Source organism: Hevea brasiliensis, chromosome 10 (genome assembly GCF_030052815.1).
Source record: "Hevea brasiliensis isolate MT/VB/25A 57/8 chromosome 10, ASM3005281v1, whole genome shotgun sequence".
Classification (NCBI taxonomy): Eukaryota; Viridiplantae; Streptophyta; class Magnoliopsida; order Malpighiales; family Euphorbiaceae; genus Hevea; species Hevea brasiliensis.
Genome location: NC_079502.1, coordinates 2056493 through 2072649, shown reverse-complemented (window position 1 = coordinate 2072649; position 16157 = coordinate 2056493). Strand labels below are relative to the sequence as shown.

Sequence of the window (16157 nt, the reverse complement as noted above, 5' to 3'; positions counted from 1 at the left end):
TGTCGAATATTGTTCTTTATATCATTACTTTTTATCAGTGAAGAGATTTTACGTGGGTTAAATTTAAATCATGACACCCATTTGTAGTACATACAATGGTTAAAACCATTGATCATAGTGGGTTTTAATAAAAACCAATGATCACGGTGAGACTGATATGAAACTCACCACAATCAACAGTTGTACATACATGGATTTTCCATCTGTAGATGGTCTCACTTTACCATCATTAGGTTAATGTAAATATTCTCCTTATCAGTGAAAAGGGTGAAATATTGATTTTTTTTAGTGCAAATAACCTTAGCCCTAGAGACTTCAATGCCAATGAGCTATATTATGTTTTGATAGTGTATTATAAAAACAAAAAATTTAAGCTTAACTATGTTCTAATTGGTAATTTGTAATTAAAAATATAAAATAAAATGAGAAGATAAAATAATAAAAAAAAATTAGTGATCAAAATAAATTAATTTTGAAGTACCACAGGGGAAAGTGTACAGCATTCTCAACTTCAAGGTTTTAATAATTAACACAAGCAAGAACCAATACAAAAATCCAAGCTGAAATTCCTGCTTTAATCTTAAAAAGAGACATAGTGAACATACCCTTTTCACTTTTCTGCCTCCTTTTTTCTCATACCTTGATGTTTGCAAGAGATGCAATATCCATATGAAAATGATGCAACATGAGTTCCACAACAGAACTTGTAAAACAAAAATATATATTGTATGTAATATGCCAACCCCATAAATCTTATCAAACAATCCAGATAATCTCCATGTAAATTCAAATATAATAAAATCAAATAAATGGAAACAAAAACAGAGAATGAGAGGTAATATAAAGTTCAAACTTCCCTGTTCAAGACACCTAAAATAAATTTCCTACCTATCCAATTAGCTGGATATGCTGTTTCTGTCAGCTTCGTTTTTCATGTTGAGCTCCCATGGCCCCCTGAGGCAGATGTGAAATAGACAACTTTGTTTCGGTCTCATTAAGAGATACAGCTTCAGCAAAGCTCTTAGACATTTTCTTTGTGAAATCATTAGAAACTGAAACAGGATTTTGTTCACCATCTCCAATCACTGAAGTAGGCACCAGGCTTACTCGCTGATGCTGTTTTGACTTCCTTGCCTGCATCGCTTTCTGCCGCTCTTCATAAAAATGAAAATCATCTAGGATGGATGAATGACTTTCATAGTTCTTAAATATTTTTAACATTTCAACACCATGTTCCAGTTCTACCTGTAATATTTCACACACCATAAAATAACATTAAGAAGAAATATAACACAATTCACAATAAATGAAGCTGACCTAAAACAAAGCATCGTACCTGAAGCGCAGGCTTCAGTTTAAAGAACCAAGGAACACAACATCTCACATAGACTGTTTATATTTTGCGTACATTCATCATTTAACAGAGTCGACTAATAAAATGTATGCAGAAAAGATATAACCATCCACAATCCACAAATTAGTCATATGGAGACAAATCTTGGGAAGAGTAATGAAATTAGCAATGTCACTATTACATTTAGTTTGCGTGGCACAAGGATAAGTAATCAACTCAATTCAAGATGTGCTATAAATCAGAGAAGACCATTAAAAGGCTTTCTAGATTAAAAAAGAAAAAAGGTTATCTTGCAGGTCATAGAGAGCCATTCCTGAATCATATTTGAAAAATATCAAAACTTACTGTGATTACTAGTTCTTGTAGTTAACTACAGCCTTGTGTATAACAGTATTGAAAAATGAAACAAATACTGTAAAAGTCCAATACCTGGCTTCACACTTTCGGCAACTAATTCTTATACACACACACACACACACACACACACATATTTAAGCTAAACCTTAAAAATGGCTTCACAAGAGTAAGGCAATAAGCTTGCTTTAAAAATCACCATGAGGCCTTTTTTTATCTTTATTTTTGCTTTTTTTTTTATATAAATATAAAAAAATTAGCTTATTATATTAAACATTAATTTTTTATCTAAATGTTTTCAAAATTTAATTGCTAAAATCTTATCTCACACATAATAATAATAATAATAATAATAATAATAATAATAATAATAATAATAGTTGTCTAAAGTTCTTTTTACTACATCTATTAAGAATTTTAAAATTATTAACTTTACAATTTTCGGCATTATAAAACTCCACTCATCATATATATATATATATATATATATATATATATATATATATATATATATATATATATATTTGAAAATCAATTTTTTTAATTAAATTTTCAGAAAAATGGTGAATTACCTTAAAATCTTTAGATTGTCCCATTATTCATAGTAATTGAAATATATATTTTTAAAATTAAACTAATATATATTTAAATAATTATTCACTAAAAAATTATTTATAAAAGTTAAACATTTATTGTTAAAAACATTTCTCATATTTTAAACATAAGAATTTTAATGATACTTCAAAAATCGCCAAGTGGCATAAGTTTTATTTTTCCAAAAATCACCATGTGTCATAAGTTTTATTTTTCCAAAAATCGCCATGTGGCATAAGTTTTATTTTTCAACTTTGTTTATCCTTTTATTGGTTTAATATAAAAAATAATAGAAAATAATTTCTTAATCAACTTATTTCAAAATTTAAAACTAAGTAGTATATATTTTTATTTCTTTTATTAAATATAAAGTTATATCAGTTGTCTAAAATAATTATTTATTAACAGTTAAAACAAAATTATAAATAATTAAGAATTTTATCATTTACAACATTTTATAATATGATTTTTGAAAATATAAAATATAAAAAAAATAAATATTAAGTTACATTATTAAAATAATATAATAAATAATCTACACAATGCACAGACAAAGCAACTAGTTAGATAATAACCAGCAAAGCCAGCTGACAGCAAATTGGTAAACGTGCGCAACCAAATGCAAATTGAACTGAAATTGCTTATTGGCAAGCAAATCACCATAGTGGTACCATTATCAACAATAAAATTGGAGAAAGTTGATCAAACCAAGTGAAGTCCTACCTCTTGAGTGTCTCTGCTGTTAGTGACTGGCTTGTTGTCATTATTTTCAAGCACAATATGACGAAACTGACTGTTAGGAACATCTTTAATAATGTGCCACTTGACAGGAAACTGTCCAGACCACTTATCCTGCTGCCAGTAATCTACACTCTTGTCAAAGTCCACAGGCCCAACCATCTCGGCTACTCCACAGAACTGAGCACTAGCGTTCACCTGTATATAATCATGCAATATGAAAAAAAAAAATTGAGTTGGTAATTCAATCTTTTACTTTATGGCTTTCACATTATACTTAAAAGGAAGAAGAAGAAGAAGTTGGCCAATGCAAGAGTGCAAGCATCTGTTAATAGCCGGCTAGAGAAATAACTTGACAAATATATTCTGGCAATGGCCAATTAAGAAAAGAAAGAGAAAAATATAACTCTGGAAGATTTTTGCTTTCATTGAGAAATTATAAACAAAATCTAAACACATAAATTGATGAGAGAATAAAAAATACATGCAAAGATACATTTAGTTGGCTCCGCATGTATTCAAGGCCATCAACCAACCATTAGTGGAAAAACCAAGATGCATCACCTAAGAAGCATGTAGTTGCATTGTTGACCTTGCCAAATAAGAAAGGGATCATATTCCACTACATTTTTTGCATTAAAATATCTACCCTATCTCCCCCTTTCTTAAACTACATTTCCTACACATTTTCTCAACTTTCAATATTCCTAGCAGGTTATTCAATTATTCCCAGTTGGATGAACTATGGATATGTCCGATTATAAAACATCAGCACATGAGAATGGGTAAATTACCGAAAACAACAGAAAGAGTGGAGATGTCCCATGTTTCTCCTTTGCCTCATGATATGCAGCATCTAATTTCTTGTTGCCATTTGGGGTACTTGCCCAAACACCATACTTTATGCTCTTATGAACATTATCTTCACTGTAAGATTTGATAACAAAGAACCTCGCATCCTTGTAGTCAGTGACAAAATCAAGGCGGTTGTAAGACTCATTATAAACATCAGAAACTGCATTCCTGTGATTATCAATCACAGACTCATTTGCTCCTGTCTGACTTCTTGGTTTGAATGCCCTAGGTCCTCTATTTCGCTCACCTAATGTATCAACTGCAACATTACAACTGCATGAAAAGTCATTGCACCTTCCCCCCTGTCTTGCTTCATGAAGTGTGGGCCAGTTCTGACCATTCATTCCAAACATGGAAGAGGAAACATCATAGCCAGAGTTTCGATTAGTTTGACCTTGAGGATAGCTTTTATAGCCGGGGCCTAAATGAGATCCAAATCCATAAAATGATTCCTTTTGTTGAGAAGCCTGAATAAATTTTTATTGTTAGATGGCAAACTAAAACTTGATAATATTAATAAATAGGACTTAGAAGATCTCAAAAGAATGCTACTTTTCCATTTAATAGAAAAATAGTAAAGTTAAAGTGAAAATTCTGTTGATGGATTAGAAGAATAACTAACCATTCCAAAATGATTTGCAGAAAAACCTAGTGAACCAATTGGTTTTGGACCAGTTGTTGATGATGACAAATGCACCACAGAACCCTTCCCATTCCTAGGTTTTGACCAATCTGACCACAACCCACTGCTTTCAAACCCATCATATCTCTGCTGCAAGAGTTTAAATCCTCCAGAATCTCCTGAAAAATTGCTTCCTCTACCGAAAGATCCCATTGCAGGCAGATAACTTGGTTGAGGCCCAAATATGTTGCCATCTCCTTGAGGATTAGTGCTAACTGGCCACTTAGCAGAAGAAAGTGCGGTTTGTGAAGCAATGTTAGGAACATTTGGTGTCATGAATTGTTCGTAGAAAGGTGCATCTGAGTTTGGTAACTCTTGGACATTGTATAGAGGGCCAAGACAATTTACAGAAGGGGGAGGTGTTGTGAATGAGGCAAATGGCCTCTGTGGCATTTGAGGAGTGTACCCATGGCCATGAAATGGAAGTGATGAAGAATCATCGTAGATGCCCTTATGCGAGATGGAAAAGAAACAAATACATCAGAGTAGAGCTTAGAAGAACTCAGATATGGGAACATAACAGGTAATGGAAAATTGAAGGCAAAGAAACATTCTTACATAAGAACTATTTTCCAAGCCTTCAGCATTAACATCTGGAAGGCATGTACCCCATGTGCCAACCATATTTCCATTACCTGAGAAAAACCAAAATGAAAGATACAAAAACTGCAAACAAGGCAATTTTTTGATGTGCTACAAACTTAGATAATCCTGGTGCTCCATGGGCATCCCAAATCATCACGGTCAACATAATCGCACACAGCTCCATCAATAGACCATTCCTCCATAAATACTTTTTACCATTTAACATTTAGTTGGAAACACATGCCAACATCTAAAAAGGGAGAGAGGGTTATCATAAGATTATGAGTAACATTCATGCAAATGAATGAAGACGGTAAAAAATGGAATGCCACTAAACCAAACATCGACATGGACAATGCTATGGAATTTGATATTTCCAATATTTCTAGGTTGTTATACCTGAAACAAGAATACTTTTATATGATCAATATATTAATTAGGTTTAAAATTCAACTGAGATAAAGAAAGCAAGTTTTGATGAGTCAAAACTCATATCTCATGGAAATGACAAGAGCAAAATTCTGAAGTTCTTTGTTTGAAAATATCTATAAGCATAAAACCTAAGTGGACAAAGGACCATCATATTCATCTCATGGTAAATAAGAAAGTGGACATATATTTACTTAAGTTTACATTTTTCACCTATCCAATGGCAGAAATATACTCTCCAACAGGCACACGTGAACACAATATATCATTTCCTCCACTTTTTTTACCCACAAATATAAAGAACCAACCTCCATGGTAGACTGACTGTGTCTGAGAAGGACAAGCGATGGGTGAATCATCAACCCCTAAAGACCCAATAGCAATAGCAGCCCTTGAAGGATCAACCACATTTTCATCTACGGCCAGAGAAGGCTACCAATAGATTTCAAAAGAATTGTAACAGAACCCAATTATTGCATAAACAAAAACAAAATGAAATTATATGTGGAAAGACTAGCAACTACCTGATCCTTGGACATGTTTTGGACCAGTAGATTTCTTGTATTGATAATAAAAATACTAAAGGCTCCAGCAGTACCTACAAACTTAATATCTCAAGAGACAGAAAGACATAAATCAGATATCAAGCAAGGCAAAAAGGAACCAGAAAAAAAAAAATTCAAATAAACGGGAATTACAAAATTGCACATTGTAAAATCAAGGATTAATAAAGAATTTCCATGATCTTTTTTATTTCCATTTTTTTTTCCTTGATCATGGATATCATTACAATCAAAGCTAAAAAAAAATAACCACTTTCAATTAATCCAGAATACAATTTCTTAATAACAACAAAAAAGGGGGGACCCTTCTGATCGTTTGAAATTCTTCCAATTTGAGGCATAATAACGACACCTCTGAATTAAAGAGCACCCATTGGAACAAAATCAAGAACATAAATTACAAAACCAAAAAAGTCTTCATTTCTTTTTTGCTTTTTTTTTTTTTGGGTTTTAATCTTGTTTAAATAAGGAAAACCAAAATCCGTTTCTCGCATACCAGTAGATGTTAAGCGATCATCAAGTGTTTTAGGCGGAAGAAGCCATGCGAGGGTATGGACAGAGTTATGTTTTGGAGAATGGAGATTACAGTACAGTGTTTGGCAAGTGAAATTGGAAGGAGGAAAAAAGGAAGGTAAGGTTTAGGGTGTGTAGAGTCGATAGAAATGAGAACAACCTTGTACTGCTATCGCGTTTTGGGGTAGACATTGAGACTGATGAGAAGCGCCACGGCTGATGCAAACGTAACTGCAACTTCACATTTCGCTGCCCAGTTGGCTCAACCTTACTTGTCCACCTGCTCGCCGATATAGTGTTTCTGCTGCGCTCCTATTGCTGGGTTAAAGACGATATTTCACACCATACTAATTATTTAATTTTTATATTTTAAAAATTATACTATTTAAATTTTATATTTTATTTTTAATAAATTATTTAATTTTTTATTAACATTTTTATTAATAATATTAATTAAATTCTTATTTATTTTTTTATTTTAATAAAAATAATTAATTAATCTCTCTATTTCCAAAAAAGTACATTAATAATTTATGTAATTTAATTTTGATATTTATTTAGTCCATAACTATTTTTTATATCTAAATTATTAAAATTTTTTTCTCCTTAATTTTTCTATTATCCTCAGTTATTTTCCTTTTTTCATAATTTTTCTTTTCTATATTCACACTTTCCTTTTCCATATTCTCTCTTTGTTTTCATTCACTTATAAAATAGTACAAAATATATATAAAAAATAAAATTAATAAATTTTCTTAAATTTCTAAATAATTAAGAAAATTATTTTTCAATAGGAAAAATATAAAAATAATATTCAAGAAATTAAAAATTACAAAAATATATAAATTTATATTTAATTTTCACATAGCATTTTTTTTCAATAATATATTTTTTAAAATATTATAGTTTTTAAAATATATGAATCAATTAATTAGGCTCATCAAAATAAATGTGTAACACCCCAAAATTTCAAAACTTTATTATTTTATGATTATTATGGATATTTTAATTTTATTAAATTTTAAGAAATTATTTGAGATTTTTTGGATTTTAAAAATCAGATTCGATTTTTCCGAAAATATAAATTTAGATTATTTTTAAAAATTAATTTAAAGACCACGTGGCAAAAATAAAAATATATTTGGAGTCTACGAATTTTTCTGAGTTTTCTGAAATTTTTTCGAAATTTTTGGACCTCGTTTTCGGTCCCGAGGCAGAGTAAAAATTCAAAATTTTGTATCCTGAATCGAACCGGCCGAATCGAACCTGTCACGACCCAACCTATGGGCCAGACCGGCACTAGGACCTGGGCCTAAAGCCCCCGAGGCCTGTAGTAAGCCTAACTATTCACTTAACCCAACTCTAAGGCCCATTTGGGCCCAATATCAAGAAATCAACCCAACAGAGTCCGACCATAAAATGGACCTTTCAAAGGGGAGTTTTTGACTCACCCGACCTGTAAACACAATAAATACTCAATTGGAGAGCTCAGCTCACCCTCCACATACTCATCAGCATAAAAATAAATGGGAGCTCAGCTCCCTCATCCAATCTATCAAATATACATAGAATATTAAGTTTACAGGTCCAAAATAATAATTTAGTTTACAGACCCATATCAAATAAACATTTCTAACACATGCGGAAATTCTGAGATTTAACAAGTTTATACAAACATTAATAATCGACCTGCGAGGAAGAAAGCAGGTTAACCTCAAAAATATCCTCCTGTGGCCTGGAAAAATATTGAACAGGAGTGAGCGTTCGACTCAGAGAGTAAAATATCAATTTTAACCATAATCTCTATAACTATCTAAAACTAATGCACCCTGTAGAGTGAAATGCAACATCAACAATATTTTCACATCATAACATCAAAAAGGTAATTTGGAGCACTCACACACCCAGTGATATCAATCATAATATATGGGGTGATCCCTATCTGACTCTCTTAAATCCAACTTTGGTGCCGTGAAGAACTCAAGCCGGACTTTCGCTTAATAAACCAAATCGGGGGTCCCAGCGAAGAACTCAAGCCGTGACTACCCCCCGAAGGATCGGGTCCCAGCGAAGATCTCAAGCCGTGACTACCCGTCCTATCCATAGTCCACACCACATCACACGCACGCCAACACACGCATACTGCTCCAAATTACCACAGTAACATACATGGCACTCTCACAGTTATGAATGCAACATAAATCGTGCCTAAAGTTTATCTACATAGATATATGCATATAAGTGATGCATGGGCATGCTTGAACATATGATAATAGTGAAATTACAATAAAAATTAATATTTTAATCACAGACTTGACAACGGTCACTTTGTGGCGGTGGCGGAGGAAGAAAGGCATCGGCTCACCTGACAATTACATTACAATTATTTAATACAAATGACTCAATACAATCAAGAAAAGACCAAATACGTCCTAAGTCGTGTCGAAAATCCGGCAGAGTCTCCCCTATACCTAGGACCTACCCAACCTGCAAAATGGCTCAAAACACACTTCTATATTCACACTCCATATATCCACAACTCAATCACATCACACAGCCCCTCCTGGGCCCATCAAATCAATCATCCATCACAATATGTAAAATTTCAATTTAGTCCTTATAATTGATCATTTTTGCAAAAACTACCCAAACAAGCTCTAAAAATTCTAAAACTTTGCCCCGCGGTCCTTAGTAATATTACTAGGCTATTGCAAAAAGAATCATAATTTTCTGAGTTACCATGAATATTTTATGAATTTTTAATCCTATTTAAGCACTAGAAAATTACGAAAAAGTAAGGTTCGGGTTTACCTTTGCCGATTCCGACTTCGAGAACGCTCTCGGGACGTCTGACAATGGGGGGTAGCCAAAACCTCAGTCCAGTTCGGAGACTTTTCCGGTAGCGAGTCTATCTGGCCGAAAATTCACAGACCCGGACAACTGTTGAATTTCCGCTAATTGAGGATACCTACACGAAGCCCACAACACGGGGGTTAGTACATAAATTTTACGAAATTTTCTAAGCTCATTTAATGCTCGGAAAAACACTGCGAAGTTCCGTGGGACCCACCGAAAAATAGTGTCGGAAAAATTTGAAATTTATGTCGCCGCGAAGCTCTCGACGAGTGGAGCGCTCTGGTACTCTCGGTTTTCTCGTGGGGTTCACAATTTGCGAGAAATCTAGTCCAAAAGTCAAAAAGGACTAAAACTTCCCGGGCAAAAATTGGACAAACCGCTCAATGGATTTCGGTGTTCTTGGTATCTATGGAAAGCTCTCGACGAGTAGATGGATTTAGACACAAGACCCGATCCGATTGGTGGCCGGATTGGCAGGATTTCGGCCAGGAAGACGAAGCGGTGCGCTTGCGCGTCGCATCGCTTCGGGCGCCGTTTTCTGACTTTCCAGGCTGCGGCCGGTGGGCTGGGACGGCTGGGGATGGGCGCCGGAGAGCTGGGGTGGCCGGGGAGGCGGCGGCGCGGCAAGGGGAGGAGGGAGGAGAGAGAAAACGGGAGAGAAGGGGAGGGAGGTCGGGACGCTCGCAGGGAGGAGGAAGAAAAAGAAGAAGACCGGTCCGATTCGACCGGTCCGATCCGGTCCGGTTCGATTTAGGATACAAATTTTTGAATTTTTTACTCTGCCTTGGGACCGAAAACGAGGTCCAAAAATTCTGAAAAAAATTCCAGAAAACTCAGAAAAATTTGTAGACTCCAAATATATTTTTAGTTTTGCCACGTGGTCTTTAAATAAATTTTTAAAAATCATCAAAGTTTATATTTTCAAAAAATCGAACCCGATTTTTAAAATCTGAAAAATCTCAAATAATTTCTTAAAATTTAAATAAAATTAAAATATCAATAATACTCATAAAATAATAAAATTTAAAAATTTGGGGTGTTACATTCTTCCCCCCTTACAGAAAATTCGTTCTCGAATTTTACACAAGGCAGAATAAAGTACATGATTACACATTGAACAGATAAGGGTACTTACTACGCATGTCCCGTTCTGACTCCCAGGTGCACTCTTCCACTGACTGACTCCTTCACAAAACCTTAACCATAGGGATCTGTTTTGATCTTAGCTGTCTCACTTGGTAGTCCACTATGGCTACAGGTTGCTCCTCAAATGTAAAGTTCTCTTTTAGCTCTATTACATCCGGCTGTAGTACATGAGAAGGATCTGGAATGTATTTCCTGAGCATGGAGATGTGAAACACAGGATGAACATGAGAAAGGTTGGGTGGTAGCTCCAACCGGTAGGCAACTGCTCCAACTCTATCAGTAACCTCAAAAGGTCCGATATACTGAGGTGCCAACTTGCCATTCTTTCCAAATCTCATGACTCCCTTCATTGGAGAAACCTTCAGGAATACATAGTCGCCTACTGCAAACTCCACATCCCTCCGTCTGGGGTCTGCATAACTCTTCTGCCTACTGAAAGCTGTTTTCAATCGTTCCCTGATTAAAGGAACTACCTCTGAAGTGTACTGCACTAGGTCTACATCATGCACCTTCGCTTCTCCCATTTCCGTCCAACACAGAGGAGACCTACACTTTCTTCCATATAGTGCCTCATAGGGTGCCATCCCTATGCTGGAATGGTAACTGTTGTTGTAGGCAAACTCCACCAAAGCTAGCTGATCATCCCATTGACCTCCAAAATCCAAAACACTCATGCGAAGCATGTCTTCCAGTGTTTGGATTGTCCTTTCGGACTGTCCGTCTGTCTGAGGGTGGAAAGCCGTACTAAAGTTCAACTGTGTGCCAAGTGCCTCCTGCAACTTTCTCCAAAACCGAGAAGTGAACTGGGGCCCTCTGTCAGATATTATGGAAGCCGGAACTCCATGCAATCTGACTATTTCTCGAATGTAGAGTCGGGCGTACTGTGCCACAGAATATGTAGTCTTCACAGGCAAGAAGTGAGCTGATTTGGTTAGACGGTCTACAATTACCCATATCGAATCATATCCTCGCATGGTACGAGGCAACCCAGTCATAAAATCCATAGTGATCATTTCCCACTTCCATTCTGGGATAGGGAGCTCTTGCAGCTTCCCTGACGGTCTCTGGTGTTCAAACTTCACCTTCTGACAAGTCAAGCACTTGGACACGAAGTCTACTATGTCTCTCTTCATGTCATTCCACCAATAGCTATCCTTCACATCATAGTACATCTTGGTGGAGCCTGGGTGGACATTGTATAGTGTATAGTGTGCCTCTTGCATGATTTCATTTCTGAGATTGACCACATCGGGCACACATATCCTAGAACCTTGCATAAGGGCGCCATCATTGACAAACCCGAACTCACCACCTTCACCTTGCTGTACTCTTTCTATGATCTTCATCAATTGTTGGTCTCTGTGCTGGGAAACTCTAACTCTGTCCCGCAAGTCTGGCCTCACTGAAAAATAAGCCAACAATACCCCCTCATCTGAAAGATCTAGGATTAAACCTTGATCCATTAACTCATGTACTTCCCGAATCAACGGTCTTTTCTCTGCTGAAATGTGCACTAAACTGCCAAAAGATTTTCTGCTCAAAGCATCTACTACTACATTGGCCTTCCCAGGGTGGTATTGGATAGTGCAATCATAGTCTTTCAGAAGCTCCATCCATCTCCTATGTCTCAAGTTTAAATCCCTCTGTTGGAAGATGTACTTCAAACTCTTGTGGTCGGTGTATATCTCACACGCTTCACCATACAAATAGTGTCTCCAGATTTTTAGTGCAAAGACTACAGCTGCTATTTCCAAATCATGGGTGGGGTAGTTCTGCTCATGCCTCTTCAACTGTCTTGAAGCATAAGCCACTACTTTTCCATTCTGCATCAAAACACACCCTAGGCCAACTCTGGAGGCGTCACAGTACACGGTGTATCCTTCACCACTCATAGGTAGTGTCAAAACAGGGGCGGTGGTTAGACACTCCTTAAGCTTCTGGAAGCTCTTCTCACAGTCATCTGTCCAAATGAATGGAACATTCTTCCGAGTTAACTTAGTTAGGGGAGCCGCTATCCTGGAAAAATCTTGCACAAAACACCTATAGTAGCCAGCTAGACCCAGAAAACTTCGCACCTCAGTGACTGTTGTAGGCCTAAGCCAATCGGTTACAGCTTTAATTTTCTTGGGATCCACTTGAATGCCGTCACTAGAAACCACGTGTCCCAAAAATGAGATGCTTTCTAGCCAAAATTCACATTTTGAAAATTTGGCATATAGCTGGTGCTCCCTTAAAGTCTGCAACACCATTCTCAAGTGCCACACGTGTTCTTCCTCGGTCCGAGAGTATACCAAAATGTCATCTATGAATACGATGACAAGACGGTCCAAAAATGGCTTGAACACCCTGTTCATCAAGTCCATAAAGGCTGCTGGTACATTAGTGAGTCCAAAAGACATCACCAAGAACTCATAATGACCATATCTTGTCCTGAATGCCGTTTTGGACACGTCCTCATTCCTGATTCTCAACTGATGGTAGCCTGATCGTAGGTCTATCTTGGAAAAGAATCTAGCCCCTTGGAGCTGATCAAACAGATCGTCGATCCGAGGAAGTGGATACTTGTTCTTCACAGTCACTTTGTTCAGCTGTCTGTAGTCAATACACAACCTCAATGACCCATCTTTCTTTCTCACAAATAGAACAGGAGCACCCCAGGGTGAAGTGCTCGGACGTATAAAACCTTTGTCCAAAAGCTCCTGTAGTTGCTCCTTTAGCTCCTTCAATTCTGCTAGCGCCATCCTGTAAGGCGGCATTGATATGGGGTTTGTACCCGGCACAACATCAATGCAGAACTCTATTTTCCTTTCCGGTGGCAACCCTGGAAGCTCTTCAGGGAAGACATCCATGAATTCTCTGACAACAGGAACATTTTCCATGTTGACACCTTCTACAGATGTATCTCTCACCAATGCCAAATACCCTTGGCATCCACGCCTCAACACTTTTCTAGCACTAATTGCTGACACCAAGTTATATGGAGCCACGCTCCTGTCACCATCGAAGCTAAATTCTTCCACACCGGGTATGTGGAAATACACATTTTTGTTCCTACAGTCTAAAGTGGCATAATGAGTTGCCAACCAATCCATTCCCAAAATTACATCGAAATCCATTACTAGTAGAGGAACTAAGTCTGCTGGGAGAATCTTTCCATCCACTACTACTGGGCTACCCGGAAAAACCATATCTATATCTATGTTGTCACTAAGTGGGGTAGCTATCGACAAAGGGCATTCTAAAGTTGTAGGGTTTCTACCCAACCTCATGGCAAACACAGGGGAGACAAATGAGTGCATAGCACCCGGATCTATTAAAACACGAGCCTCATAGGAACAGACCAGAAGAATACCTACCACAAGTGCATTTGAAGCCTGAGCATCCTGATGGGTCGGGGTGAAAACCCGATCTTGACCCCTACCCTGAGTGGCAGAACCCTGATACTGACTTCTACCTCCTGATCTGCCTCCAAATCCACGTCCCCCTTGTCTCGGCCCTGTTGGCCACTAAACTGACTGCCTTCCACGCTGGAAGCACCCGGATACAACTGACGAGGAACATTTGCAACAGAACCCTGTGACCCCATCTGTGGCTCGCTGAACATGGGGCATTCCCTAGCAAAGTGACCTGGTTGGCCACACCTGAAGCATACTCCTGAACCCATCATACAAGGTCCTGAATGTCCTCTTCCACACTGTGCAAAAGGTGCCAAGGAGGATCTGAACTGCACCAGGCTGCTGTATCTGAATCGTGACCCTCTGGATCCATACCCTGGTCTGAACCCTCGAGGTTTGTGTCTAAAAGTACTCTTCTTATTCCTACTTCTTCCTCTGAAATTACTCTGGCCACCACTTTCTAGAGTACCCATGTGGGGAACACCTGAAGAACCCTCTGCTCTGTTTTTTTTTCCCTTCCGCTGTCATCCATAGCATAGCTAATCTCTATCTGTCTGGCTCGATCAACTACCACATCAAAAGACTGATCAGACATCATGGCCAGGTTTGCATACCTCTTGTCCAGCCCCTTTAGGAATCTCTTCACCTTCATAGTTTCTGTAGATCTTTGTAGGGCATACTGCTCAATTCAGAATTGCAGAGCATACTCATCTACAAACCTGCCATTCTGTCTTAAGGCCTCAAAGGCCCACTGCTTTTGATCCCTGAAGCTTTCTGGCACAAACCAATTAATGAACAGTTCCACAAACTGAGTCCACGATAAACCCTCCATCCGAGGTAATATGTAGTCATTCATCCATTGTCTAGGCATAGGCCCCATGACATGTTGTATACACTCTATAAGTCTTCTATCAGTCAACTGCAACTCTGTTCCTGCCTGTCTGCAGGAATCCAAAAACCGATATGCATCATCTGACACATCATAAGTTCCAGGCACCAACTTCTTGAAATTAATTATCTGTTTGTAAGGTTCCCCTCTTGGTGCGGTGGACTGCTGCTGCTGTAGAGGGTGGACCATATAGTGCGCCATCATGTCGATGGTTCTCTGCAACTCAGCTAGAGTAACTGCCATGGGGTCTATGGGACCCTGTGCCATGAAAGATCGATCTCGACCGTTGGCACCGCTTTCTACTTGAGCAGCTCTAGGCCTCCTACCCCGCCTCCTCGGGGCAGGCGCCTCATCCTGTGCTGACACCTCGTCAGGCACATCTAGTTCTGGTGCAGTGGCAGCTCTCCTGCTTCTACGCATTTTCCTGAAATTCAGCAGCATTAGCCCACAAAATTCAAAACAACAGGTTACACAGCTTTATAGACTCATATTTACACACAATATATGAAGCAGAAACTAGAAGCAAAGTTCACAATGCAAGACGAACGTGGACCTTATTTTCCGCATGTGACTCCTAATAGACTCTTCCCAACACTTAGACAATTTTTCCCTATGAATCTGGAGCCTAAGCTCTGATACCATGCCGGACCGGCACTAGGACCTGGGCCAGCCTAAAGCCCCCGAGGCCCGTAGTAAGCCTAATATTCATTAACCCAACTCTAAGGCCCATTTAGGCTCAATTTCAAGAATTCAACCGGACAGAGCCCGGCCACAAAATGGACCTTTCAACGGGGAGTTTTTGACTCACCTAACCTGTAAACAAAATAAATACTCAATTGGGGAGCTCAACTCACCCTCCACATGCTCATATCAACATAAAAATAAATGGGAGCTCAGCTCCCTCATCCAGTCCATCAAACATGCATGTGATAATAATTTTACAGGTCCAAAATAACAATTTATATTACAGACCCAAATCAATTAAATATTTCTAACACATGCGGAAATTCTAGAAATTTATAGAATTACACAAACATGAATAAATAACCTGCGAGGGAGAAAGCAGGTTAACCTCAAATATATCCTCCTGTGGCCTGGAAAAATATTGAACAGGAGTGAGCGTTCGACTCAGAGAGTAAAATATCAATTTTAACCATAATCTCTATAACTATCTGAAACTAATGCACCCTGTAGAGTGAAATGC

At 37.7% G+C, this 16157-nt stretch overlaps 1 protein-coding gene across 3 annotated transcripts; it reads right to left on the bottom strand.

Moving 5' to 3' along the window:
* Window positions 1-704: 704 nt before the first annotated feature.
* LOC110634507 (YTH domain-containing protein ECT3) lies at window positions 705-6976 on the bottom strand. 3 transcript variants are annotated; one of them, XM_021783535.2, is made up of 8 exons: window positions 6828-6976; window positions 6116-6196; window positions 5900-6023; window positions 5136-5212; window positions 4518-5027; window positions 3835-4362; window positions 3026-3238; window positions 705-1245 (listed from the first exon to the last, which is right to left on the bottom strand). In XM_021783535.2, exons 2-8 carry the CDS (start codon window positions 6128-6130, stop codon window positions 919-921), a joined length of 1794 nt encoding a protein of 597 aa, XP_021639227.2. In that variant the 5' UTR covers window positions 6131-6196; window positions 6828-6976; the 3' UTR covers window positions 705-918. The 3 variants fall into 3 exon arrangements, with proteins under 3 accessions (XP_021639227.2, XP_021639225.2, XP_021639224.2); XM_021783533.2 differs by having other exon boundaries at window positions 6116-6204; window positions 6651-6952; XM_021783532.2 differs by having other exon boundaries at window positions 6651-6952.
* Between the last annotated feature and the right edge of the window lie 9181 nt (window positions 6977-16157).